This window comes from Myotis myotis, unplaced genomic scaffold (genome assembly GCF_014108235.1).
Source record: "Myotis myotis isolate mMyoMyo1 unplaced genomic scaffold, mMyoMyo1.p scaffold_m19_p_1, whole genome shotgun sequence".
Classification (NCBI taxonomy): Eukaryota; Metazoa; Chordata; class Mammalia; order Chiroptera; family Vespertilionidae; genus Myotis; species Myotis myotis.
Window position 1 is genome coordinate 174,602,876 of NW_023416313.1, and position 13,009 is coordinate 174,615,884.

Here is a 13,009-nt window from a genome sequence, read left to right on the forward strand (position 1 = left end):
GAGCATTGTGGAGTTTTGGGAGAGTAATGAAAAATCACAATGGCTATAGAAGGTAAATTTAGAAGGCTTTCATTCTTTTTTAAAAACATTTTTATTGATTTCAGAAAGGAAGGGAGAGGGACAGAGAGATTGAAACATCAATGATGAAAATCATTGATCAGCTGCCTCCTACATGTCCCCCACTGGGTATCAAGCCCACAATTGGGCATGTGCCCAGACCAAGAATCAAACCGTGACCTACTGGTTTACAGGTTGATGCTCAGCCACTGAGCCACACCAGCCGGGCACAGAAGCCTTTTAAAAATTTTATTACTAGAGGCCCAGTGCACAGATTCGTGCATGGGGGGGGGGTGCCCTCTTGCAATCTGGGACTTCTTGGGGGATGTCCGACTGCCTGTTTAGGCCCCATCCCCTGGCCTGCAGGGATAGGGCCTAAACGAACAGTCGGACATCCCCCAAGGGATGTAGCAGTGTGCCAAGTGGCAGGCGGCAAAGAAGGAGCCTGAGCCAGGGCCAGTCGCTGCTAGTACTCATCCCCACCTGCTGTGCCTGCAGCTGCCCCTTGGTAGCACTGCCTCAGAGTCAGGAGAGGCACCGCCAGCGCAGCTGTGCTCACCAGCCGTGAGCCCGGCCTCTGGCTGAGCAGCACTCCCCCTGTAGGAGTGCACTGACCACCAGGGGGCAGCTCCTGTGTTGACACTAACAACTGCTCAACCAGTCATTCTGGTTGTTGTGGTTGTTCAGTGGTAAGAGTCGCTTAGGCTTTTATATAGAGATTTATCTATTTGCTACAGGGGTGGGAGGAGAGGCTCCCCCTAATGCTAGAATAGTGAGTCTCAAACCTTTTCATGTATTAGAACACCTACGGTCTTATTAAAACTCAGACCCCTACACCAAGAGTTTTTTATTCTGTAGACTAGAGAAGTCTTGGACTAGAGAATTTTCATTTTTAATTAGTTCCCAGGTGATGTTGATACTACTAATCCAAAAACTACACTTAGAGAATGACTGTACTAGAATTAAGGGATATCTGGCAAATTGGTGGATTGGTAGGGCAGAAGCATGTGTGAAGAGAGAAATCCTAAGAAAGAAGTCCTAAGCCTTAGATACGATATACTTGATCCAATAACAAAACCTTAACCACTTGGTGTAAGACAGGGGGAGTAGGGATTCTGAGTTGAAGGTAATGAAATATATTCTTTGAATTCATTCCTGGTGCAGCCTATCTGGATCCATATTTAGGTCCCACTTTTAAAAAGGACTGCATAAATAAAATTGAGAGAACTGCACAAATATTGTTGCATATCAGAGCTATAATAAAAGGGAAAAGAAGGTCATTTCCCTCCATTCTCCATCATGTATCTTCGACACCACCAGGACAGACTAGCATCTGGTGAAGCAGCATGGAGTAGAAGCAGCACCTGGTAGAATATCATAGAATTGGATTTGTTTCTGAACAGGTGTGGGACTCCTCATGGGGGCTCTCAGAAATAATTAAATAGGGAATGTACTTTGCAGGAGGCTTGAGTTTCTGCATAAGCAGTTGAGGGCCAGAGCCAGGGCAATTTGAGTTACATGGAAACCTTTGATTTTAACTCAGAATGTTTTCACTGTATCTTGAGTAGAAAACTACAGGGTATAAAGGTATATACACCCAGCATCTTCTGCTCTGAGCCACGTTTTAAGTCAGCTAACAATAAACAACCACCAAATTACTTTTAGTAGAACCATCAACAAAATAAAAGCATGGTGTGTGAATTATAGCTCTTACATGTTTACACAGGATAAACTGAGAAAGAGAAAACCGTAGTCCGGGGAATAATTAGAATTCTGCTACACTCTAGTAGTAAGGTAATAAGCACTAAGCTATGGGGTGACTACAGGCAAATGAAGGAGGAAAGTGGTATATAATATCAGCAAGACTTGATAGTGAGATAATATTCAGCAAGTAAATTAGGGTAAAAGTCAAAGATGGGACCAACTTTTCTGTCATGGAAGCTAGAAAAGCTATGACCCAACTAAGAAAAACATAATTTTAAAAGAATAATCATTTTGAGCCCTAGCTGGTTTGGTTCAGTGTATAGAGCAATGGCCTGCGGACTAAAGGGTCCAGGTTCGATTCCAGTCAAGGGCACAAAAATGTGCTTCCTATGCATTTTTTCTCAGGAAGCTAAGAATATGTTCAACCAAATTAAAGAAAGAAGATAGAAGCCCTGGCCTGTGTTTCTCAGTGGTTACAGCATTGTCCCATTCACCAAAGGATCAAGGGTTCAATTCCCGGTAAGGGAATATACCCAAGTTTCGGGTTCTATTCCCAGTCAGGGTGTATGCATGAGCCAACCAATAGATGTTTCTCTCTCATATCAATGCTTCTCTCTCTCTCCCTCTTCCTTCCTCTCTCTCTCTCTCTAATCACTGAAAAGCATATCTTGGGTGAGGATTTAGGAAGAAAAGAAAGAAAGAAAGGAAGGAAGAAAGAAAGAAAGAAATCGAGAGATGCAAATCAAAACAACAATGCGGTACCATCTCACACCTGTCAGAATGGCTATCATCAACAATCAACAAATGACAAGTGCTGGCAAGGATGCGGAGAAAAAAGAACCCCCGTGCACTGCTGGTGGGAATGCAGACTGGTGCAGCCACTGTGGAGAACAGTATGGAGTTTCCTCAAAAAACAAAAAATGGCCCTGACCGGTTTGGCTCAGTGGATAGAGCCTCGGTCTGCAGACTGGAAGGTCCCAGGTTCGATTCTGGTCAAGGGCATGCACCTTGGTTGTGGGCACATCCCCAGTGGGAGGGGTGCAGGAGGCAGCTGAGCAATGTTTCTTTCTCATCGATGTTTCTAATTCTCTATCTCCCTTCTTCTCTGTAAAAAATCAATAAAATATATTTTTTTTAAAAAATGGAACTCCCATTTGACCCAGTGATCCCACTTCTAGGAATATATCCCAAGAAACTAGAAACACCAATCAGAAAGGATATATGCATCCCTATGTTCATAGAAGCACAATTTACCATAGCTAAGATTTGGAAACAGCCTAAGTGCCCATCAGCAGATGAGTGGATTAAAACACTGTGGTACATCTACACAATGTAATACTACGCTGCTGTGAAAAAGAAGGAATTCTTACCATTTGCAACAGCATGGATGGAACTGGAGAGCATTATGCTAAGCGAAATAAGCCAGTCAGAGAAAGATAAATACCACATGATCTCACTCATTTGTGGACTATAGAGAACAACATAGACTGATGAAAAGGGACAGACCCAAAGACTGAGAAACAGCAATCAGGCTATCAATCCCCAGAAGGAAAGTAGGGGAGGGCGGGGGTAAGGGGAAGAGATCAACCGAAGGACTTGTATACATGTATATAAGCCATACCAATGGACATGGACAACAGGGGGATGGGAGCATGAGTGTGTGTGTGGGGGGAGGCTGGGGGTTAATGGGGGGGATGAGGACACATTTGTAATACCTTAACTAATAATTAAAAAAAAAAAAAAGAAATAAGCCAGTCAGAGAAAGATAAACATCACATGATCTCACTCGTTTATGGAATATAATGAACAACATAAACTGATGAACAAAAACAGATCCAGAGACAGAGAAGCATTGATCAGACCATCAAACCTCAGAGGGAAGGTAGGGGAGGGTGGGGGTAAGGGAGATAAGAGGGAGAGATCAACCAAAGGACTTGTATGCATGCATATAAGCCTAACCAATGGACACAGATAAGAGGGGGGTGGGGGCATGAGCCGGGGGGTGGTAGGGGAATGGGGGGATAAGGACACATATGTAATACCTTAATCAATAAAGAAAAAAAATTTTAAAGATGAAAAGGATTCACACAATAAATCAAATCTGTCACATAGGAAGTTTTTTAATAAATAAAATGCTAAAATTAAAAAAGAAGGAAAGAAAGGGAGAAAAGAAGAGGACAGGAAATCCAAGAAAAGTAAAGAATCAAGATGGAAGAAAGGAGGAAGAAATTTCTAAAACAGAGCAGATAAAGGAGTGTTCCAGGAGGGATGTACCCAAGATTAAAATGCATCTGAGAGGTAACTTGATATGGGTGACCATCCTGGTAAGTCTGTGGCTGAGTTAGTGATAGATGAAGAGTTAAACACACAAACAAAATGATGAGGCAATTGTTAATTCCAGGAAAAACAAAACGTTTAACAAGAAATGTAATCACAGTCATAGTAAAATACCTCACTTATTAGTGAATAATATTCACATAACTCTAATGCTTTAAACTTTGAATACTTTATTTAATTAAAAATTTTGAAATAATTAGGAGCTTGAAGCAAGAGGAAGAATGCTGTGAGAGAAAAGAATTAAATTATCTTCTATGGGAATCAATCAATAAATGGTATCTAAAACTTTTAAATGAAGAAATCAGAGTATAATCATGTTACTGAGGAATGCATGGATAAGGAGCTTAAAAATATGTAGGAGTTGAATGGGACTGCTTCTTAAAAAACAACTCAAAAGTGTGGAGAAAAATTACGATGCTATTAGCTAATATTACCCCAATACATTTAATTTAAAAAATTCTTTTTAATTGAGGTTAAAAAAGTGTGGTGGGATAGAACAGAAAACTGCTTAGTTTTTATATAAACTATTTGACTTTTAAGACCCTTACATTTACATATTGAAAATTAATTTTAAAATTTGGAAAGTAACTATTTTATTTTAAAATGGTATTTTTTACATCACATTTAACCAAAGAAATGTGTTAAATGAGTGAATGAAACACTACTTTGCAATTTTGTCTATCTTCTCTAACCAAGAGATACAAAAGATTACATTCTATTAGTTATCAGGCACTTATATGTCTGACTATGAAGGAAGATCTATTTTGACAACTTTTGTATCCCCAGATCTTAGAAAATATTGAAATTGTTTTTTAAGGGGAAAAAGGACCTTGTCTGAAACAGGTTTGAAGAAGAAGACCCAAATCCATTGTCACCAAAAATACTCCAGGCTACTCTGTCCTCTTTGATAACTGCACGGCCTTATGAGGTGTCAGTTCAAATTAGAAGTCACTTTTTCAGGAATGGGCACTTTCTACTCCAAGAAAAGTGAGGCCAAGTTAACAAAACCGCAAAGACTTGGCTAATTCAAGCACAAGCTAATTTATTATTATTGGCCCAAAGGGCCCACTCTTTTTTTTTCCTGCGCAGGCCAATATCCACAACTGTACAGACGCCAGTAGATAGGGCGAACGTTTTCATCAATAGTCGGTGGGAAGCATTGTTTCTCAGCCAAAACGGAGGGAGACTGGAATTTGTTCAGTGTAGTCATCCAGACATCTCCAGTAGATCCCAGCCTTTCAAACCTGCATCTCGTAAGAAAATACCTCAATTTTCCATATCACAAGCTGGGGAAACAAATCTGAGTCCTTCAAGGGCGAGCTCTTTTCCAAGGACTGCAACCTACCACCACCAGCTCAGGATTTACGAGCCCAAGGCTGGGGACGCACAACATCCAGCGCTCCAGGATCCCAGCCAAGCGGTGCACCTCCGCCTTGCCTTTCAATAAGCCGCTTGTGGTCTGGCTGCCCCGGAGTTCAACTTCCGGTCACAAAGTGAGAGGATGTTTTCCTCCTGGCCACGCCCACCACGCCACGCCCACCACGCCACGCCTTTCCAGAGCGCGCTCCGGCGACCGGCCAGCGCGCGCGCGGGAGGGCGGAGCCGCGGGGCTCGGCTTCCCCGGGCGGCGCGCGGGCACGCCCAGAGCGGGCGGAGCGCGCAGCGGCGCGCGCGCCCCCGGTGCCCTCCCCGTGACGTGCCTGGCCGGGGCTACGCTAGGGCGCAGTAGCTGCCAGTGCCGCTGTCATGGCGTCGGAGGCGCTGGGTGAGGAGAACCCGCCGCGGTCTCTTTAGAGCGAGGGGCGGGCGGCTGGGTATGGAGAGCGGCCCCGAGATCCTGCAACCGCTAGAACACGGGGTGGCCACCGGGCCAGCGCCAGAGACAGCTTCTGCGCAGGAAGGGCTACCGGAGACCAGGCTCGCTGCTGGGGATGGTCCCGAAGTATGGGCGGCGGAGAGCAGCGGCGGGAATGGGCAGGGGGCGGCGGCCGCCGGGAGGAGCCTCCCGGACACGGTTTCTCCCGCCAGCTCTTCTCGGGTTCCCGGACCCTGCAGCTCTTTCCGGGGCTTGGACTTGCAAGAGAGCGATTTGGAGAGTCCCGCTGCCCAGAAGGTGCCTCTGAGAGGGCAGCGCAAGGTGACCGCCTCCCCGGAGACAGCCGAGGCCGGAGCGGGCCAGGGGTTGGGTGCCGCCGGAGACGCGGGCGCCTGGCCTGATCCCGCAGGCACCTGCCAGCCCGAGGTAGCGGCCTCGGGCTCCGAGGAGCCCAGCAGCGCCGGCGGCCTCAGCAGCAGTTGCAGCGACCCGAGCCCTGCCGGGGAATCGCCGAGCCTGGACTCCCTGGAGTCATTCTCTAACCTCCATTCTTTCCCCAGTAGCTCCGAGTTCAATAGTGAGGAAGGAGCTGAGAGCAGGGTCCCGGAGGAGGAGGAGGAGGAGGAGGAAGAAGAGGAGGGGGAAGAGGGTGCCGCGGCGGCGTTGCCCGGGGCTGTGCCCCTGTGCAGAGGGGAGGAGGAGGAGGAGGAGGGGGAGGCAGCTCAGGTGCTCGCGGCCTCCAAGGAACGCTTCCCGGGACAATCTGTCTATCACATCAAGTGGATCCAGTGGAAGGAAGAGCACACACCCATCATCACCCAGAATGAGAACGGACCCTGCCCTTTGCTGGCCATCCTCAATGTTTTGCTTCTGGCCTGGAAGGTACATGCTGTAGCTTCCTATTTCCTACAGCTTTTGGGGAGGAGGGAAACGGGGTAGGGGAGATGCTGCAGATCAGCGGATGGCTTCCTCCTTTCTTTCCTCATTCATCAGTTCCCTTTTCTTATTTACATGAGATTCTTTCGGGGACTCCGAATTATACGTCTATCAGAAAGAATTGCTGGCAACCTCAGGTCTCAGTTAAATAGGAGTTTAATATTCAGTTGTGATTGATATGCTCACAAAAAAACTAGGGCTTAGAACATCCTAAATCCTACGATTATTTTTAAACTATATTTTTTATTTATTTCTTCTTACTGACTTTATCACATATGTAAAAGAGCGAATAATAGGGGGAAATGGTTTTCAGAAGTTATCATCAATCCATGATGTCAGGGACCAAGTTCTAATGGTTATGTTCAGTCTATTTTCCAACTAATGCTTGTTCCATTTGGGTGTGGATACTCAAAGGAAATGGTGATAGGGAAGATGTGGCCCCTTAAATTCCATTTAAGGATAAGTATTGGTCTGAGACCCAATTACCACAACTTCTTGGTTTTCAAAGATTATATTTTAAATTTATGCATGATTTTTACTTGCCTCCTCTTTGGCTCTTCTTAAATAGTTTGGCATTATCCCCAGTAACCACGCATCAGAATGTGTTAAGGGAGCTAAAATTGTAACAACTAAAATAAGAAAAGGTATATTCAAGGTAAAGGAACATAAAAGGGAGGGCCTTCAAAAGTAAGCATATTGAAGACTCAGAGTGAGTTACCTATAAATAGAGTATCATATCTGAGCTTGCAGTTTCAAGGTGTTGAGAAGATACATCTCAGCATATTTTATTTTCAAATTGATAATTATGTCTATAGATAAAATGTTCCCTAGAAAAAAATAACCTGGGGTGTTCTGGCCAGTTAAGGCGTAAATCAAGTTAAGGGAATAAATACTATTGTATTTATTATATGCCTTCGTCTCCCTGTTACTAGAAAGGTTTGATGCAAAAGAAATAAGATTGGAAATCTTACCAGTATCTGGTACATCCTGGCACTCGAATGTTTTAAATGAAAACTGTGCCTGCTCTTAAAGCTATTGGGGTTGCAGCATTGACTTACTTGAAATTATCAAAGAGCAATGCAAGACCATACACTATAAATACTAGGATATAGGAAACAGATTGAAATACATTGGATATCTCAAAAGAGGAAATTTTCCTTTGATCTGGCATCGTCACAGAGAGCTTCCTGGAATCTTTGGGTCTTGAACCAAGCTTTTAAGGAAAAGTAGAATTTAACAAGGAAATGGAATTCCTGGGAAAGAGAAGAGTATAAACACATGGGGAAAAAATAGAATGGAGAGAGAGGGAGGGAGAGAGAGAGAGAGAGAGAAAGAGAGAGTGTTGGATGACAGGGGTGGTCAGTTCATATTGGAGAATAATAGAAAATAAAATTGAAAGGTAAAGAAGAGCCATTTGATGCAGGCCCTTGATGCAGAGTAGGGAATTGGACTTGATCCTGTGGTTCGGAGTTCCCAGTCTTTTTGTAGGAAGGTTATAACAGTTTCCTTTAAACTTCTTTTTTTTTTCTTCTTAATTTCTATATAGTACTGCAAAAGTTCAGAGGAAGGAAAAAAATACTATGGAATAGTTGAGGATGGATGAGCATTGAACTGACTCTTTTAAATATATTTTTATTGATTTCAGAGAGAAAGAGAGAGATAGAAACATCAATAATGAGAGAGAATCATTGATTGGCTACCTCCTGCACAAACCCCCACTGGGGATCAAGCCCACAACCCAACTTGGGCATGTGCCTAACCGGGAATCGAACCATGACCTCCTGCTTCATAGGTCGATGCTCAACCACTGAGCCACACTGGCCAGGCTGAACTGACTCTGAAAGACATGACTTCAAGTGAATGATCAAATGTTTGGGTTCCCACTATGAGAGGTACTAGAAATAGAAAGACCAATACGACGCAAGTCTGGCCCTAGCTGATTTGGCTCAGTGGATAGAGTGTCGGCCTGTGGACCATAGGGTCCTGGGCTTGATTCTGGTCAGGGGAACATACAAGGGTTGCAGGCTCCTCTTGGGCCCAGCTCCTGGTCAGGGCTCATGCTGGAGGCAACCAATCTATGAGTTTCTCTCACATCAGTGTTTCTCTCTGTCTTCCCCTCTCTCTTCCACTCTCCCTAAAAATCAATGGAAAAATATCCCTGGGTGAGGATTAACAAGAAATAAAAATAAAAAAAAGATGCAAGTCTGCTCTCATATAGGTCTCCATTAGTGGAGAGACAGACTTATGAACAGTCATTACGGTGCATTGTGAGAAGCTCTAAATGTGCTATGGAATTAAAGAAAAAGGGGTAATTGGGAATGGGATGTGTTAATAGAAAGCTTCAAAGAAGTGATAACCTGTGAATTGGGTCTGAAGGATGAGTGAGAGAAGGTCTTCCACACAGAGGGAATACTGTATTCAAAGATACTGAAGCAGAGAAAGGTTTGTTCTATTTGGGGAGTACGGTGGAGGAGGGAAAAAAATGCAATAGCAGGAAATAAAATTAAATTGCAGGCACGTTAATGAATTTGAAGATTATTTTATAAACCTATGGTTATTAGTCTTCTCTCTGCCTCTAGGCCAGTGGTTCTCAACCTTCTGGCCCTTTAAATATAGTTCCTCATGTTGTGACCCAACCGTAAAATTATTTTCATTGCTACTTCATAACTGTAATGTTGCTACTGTTTTGAATCGTAATGTAAATATCTGATATGCAGGATGGTCTTAGGCGACCCCTGTGAAAGAGTCGTTCGACCACCAAAGGGGTCGCGACCCACAGGTTGAGAACTGCTGCTCTAGGCTATTACTGCACACAAAAGTTACAAATCAGTAATCCTCAATGGTTGATAGGGAGACAGGTTAAAAGAATTAAGGTTAGATAGAGCAGTGTTCTTAAAGTGAGCCAGGGGTTCTAGAGGCAAAAAATATTTTAATAATAATGCTAAGATGCTATTTGCCTTTTCATTCTCATTCACAAGTGTCAGTGGAGTTTTCCAGCCTGCATGATGTGTGATGACATTGCTCTGACAGCTAGTAGAATGTGTGATTGTGTATTGTGTTTAAAACTTTTCTCAGTTTTCATTTTCAGTATGGTAAGTATCGATAGATGTAACCCATATAGCTCTTTGGGGACCTCAAAAATTTTAGGACTGTAGAGGGTTCTAAAACCAAAAAGTTTGAGAAATGCTATAGTAGAGAAAAATAGTAAATAGGGTATGAAGGTAGGTATCAGATTTCAGAGGACCATCACTGGGTGTGTTTAAACTTTATATGATATATATATACTAGAGACCCGATGCACAAAATTTGTGCATGGGGGGAGGGGTCCCTCAGCCTGGCCTGCGCCCTCTCACAATCCGGGACCCCTTGGGTAGGGTCCTTAGGCCTGGCCTATTTGGGCTTTACTTCCCCCAGTTGCCAGCAGATAGCCCTGCCCATTGCTGCCACTGCTTGCCACCTGTGGGCTGCTGCCCCCCTCCCCTGCCACTGGTAGCCTCCCTCTATGGTGATAGGCATAGGGTGCGATCGCTTGGCTGGCCTGGGCCTCCCTTTGTGAGTGATCTATGGGGGGGTCGGGGGGGCCCAGATCAATCGTCCCACAAAGGGAAGCCCTGCCCACCCGCCACAGTGCAGCTGCCAGTCGGGTAGCCTGGGCCTCCCTCTTTGAGGTGATTGATCACTGCCCACAGAGAGGCCCTGCCCACCTGACTAGGGCTCCTTGATTGATCTCTGGGCAGAGGGTGGCCTGGGACTCCCTCTGTGGGGCGATTGTGGGGGATGGCAGGACCCTCTGACCCCAGACCAATGGCATCACACCCACCTTGGCTGGCCTGGCACCAATGCATGTCATAGTATGGTCTTCTGGAAGGTCATCTAGATGGTCGTTCTGCTGTTAAGTAGTTTGGTTGATTTGCATATTATGCTTTTATTATTATAGACCAGAGGCCCGGTGCACAAAAATTTGTGCACTCGGGGGGAAGGGAGGGTCCCTCAGCCCCACCTGTGCCCTCTCGCAGTCTGGGACCCCTCGGGAGATAACGACCTGCTGGTTTAGGCCTGCTCCCGGGTGTCAGAGGGCAGGCCCAATCCCTAGGTGCAGCCCCTGGTCGGGCTCAGAGCAGGGCCGATTGGGGAGTTGGGACGCCGCCCCTGTCATGCACAGAGCAGGGCGGAATTGGGAGGTTGCAATGCCAACCTCAGTCACGCTCAGGGTAGGGCTGATTGGGGGGTTGGGACACCGCCCCCGTCACACTAAAGGCAGGGTCGATGGGGAGGTTGCGGCATCACCCCCTGTCACGCACAGAGCAGGGCCAATTGGGGTTGAGGCACTGCCCCCTGTCACTCACAGAGCAGGGCCCATCAGGGGGGTTGGGGCTCTGTACCCTGTCACGCACAGATCAGGGTCGATCAGGGGATTGGGGAGTTCCCCCCTGTCACTCACAGAGTAGGGCCGATAGGGGAATTGGGGCACCGCCCCCTGTCACACACAGAGCAGGGCAGATCAGGGGTTTGGGGTGCCGCACCCTGTCACACTCAGGGCAGGGCCGATGGGGAGGTTATGGCTCTACCCCATCACACACAGAGCAGGGCCCGTGGGGGGCGGTTGGGGCGTTGCCCTCTATCACCCACAGAGCAGGGCCGATCAGGGGATTGGGGCACCGTAGCCTGTCACACACACAGCCGCAGGGCGATAAGGGGGTTGGGGAGCTCCCCCCTATCAGGCACAGAGCAGGGCTGATCAGGGGGTTGGGGCGCCTTCCCCTGTCATGAACAGAGCAGGGCCGATAGGGAGGTTGTGGCCCTGCCCCCTGTCACACACAGAGCCGCAGGGCAATCAGGGGGTTTGGGCGCTGCCCCCTGTCACGCTGATCCCGGTGCCGGGAGGCCTTGCGGCTCTGCTGATCCCGGTGCTGGGAGGCATATTACCCTTTTACTATATAGGATAGAGGCCTGGTGCACGGGTAGGGGCTGGCTGGTTTGCCCTGAAGGGTGTCCTGGATCAGGGTGGGGGGTCCCCACTGGGGTGCCTGGCCAGCCTGGGTGAGGGGATGATGGCTGTTTGCAGCTGGTCACACCCCCTTCAGGTTGGGGGTCCCCACTGGGGTGCCTGGCCAGTCTGGGTTAGGGGCTGAGGGCTGTATTCAGGCTGGCGGGTGACTGAAGCTCCCAAACACTCCTTTTTTTCTTTTTTTTTCTTTTTTTCTGGGCCAGCTTTAGCTCTGAGGCTCCAGTTCTTAGGCCTCTGCTGCTGAAAGCAGGTTTCTGGCCTTTGTTTACCTTCTGTATTTGAAACAATGTTGCGATCCTGCTGGCTGAAGCCCAGTGACTAAAGCAGGTTTCTGGGGTTTTGCTTAGCTTCTATATTTGTAACATAGTTGCTTAGAGTTGCAGCTCAGAGGTCGGCAGCGGCAGGCGGGGAACGTTGGTTTCCTCCGTCACTGAAGCAAGCAAGCCTCATGTTCGCTTCCAGCTGCCTGGCTGCCGGCCGCCATCTTGGCTGGCAGTTAATTTGCATATCGCCCTGATTAGCCAATGGGAAGGGTAGCAGTCGTATGCTAATTACCATGTTTCTCTTTTATTAGATAGGATAGAAGGTGTTGGAGTTTGTTTTTGAGGATCGATTAGTGAAATTTTAGGCATGAAAATTTTACGTTTCCTTCAACCTCTCCACATTGCATGGATTCGTGCACTGGTGGGGTCCCTCGGCCTGGCCTGCGCCCGCTTGCAATTCAGGATCCCTTGGGGGATGTTGGAGAGCCAGGTTCAGCCCGATCCCCACAGGCCCAATCCAGACAGGAGGGAACCAGATCCTGTGCCTTGGGCATCTGTCTCCTGGTGGTCAGTGCCAGTCATAGCAACCTGTCGATTGGTCGTTCGGTCACTTAGGCTTTTATATATAGAGATATCCCAAGTTCAAAGGCTGTTAAATCGCATTGTTTACCCATATCTTCAGAAAAAAATCACTTCTGTTGTAGTAAACAACCTGCTTCCCTATTTATAATGGTCTGGCCCTCTAGCAACTTCAGCATGAAATTATAGCTAATTTGCCTACAAACGTCAGGTGGCCATAATAATCTGGCCACTCAGTGTATATAGCTGATATTAGGGAGTTACTATAAATTACTAGACAGAGGAATGACATGGTGAAAGTGGTCTTTT

At 46.6% G+C, this 13,009-nt stretch overlaps 1 protein-coding gene across 1 annotated transcript in view; it reads left to right on the forward strand.

The window, feature by feature from the left end:
* Positions 1-5,914: 5,914 nt before the first annotated feature.
* Positions 5,915-13,009, forward strand: part of MINDY2 (MINDY lysine 48 deubiquitinase 2) — a 67,665-nt gene continuing 60,570 nt past the window's right edge. Inside the window, exon 1 of the mRNA XM_036302990.1 lies at positions 5,915-6,796. Coding sequence (XP_036158883.1) covers positions 5,915-6,796 — 882 coding nt within the window. The remainder of the gene's footprint in view (positions 6,797-13,009) is intronic.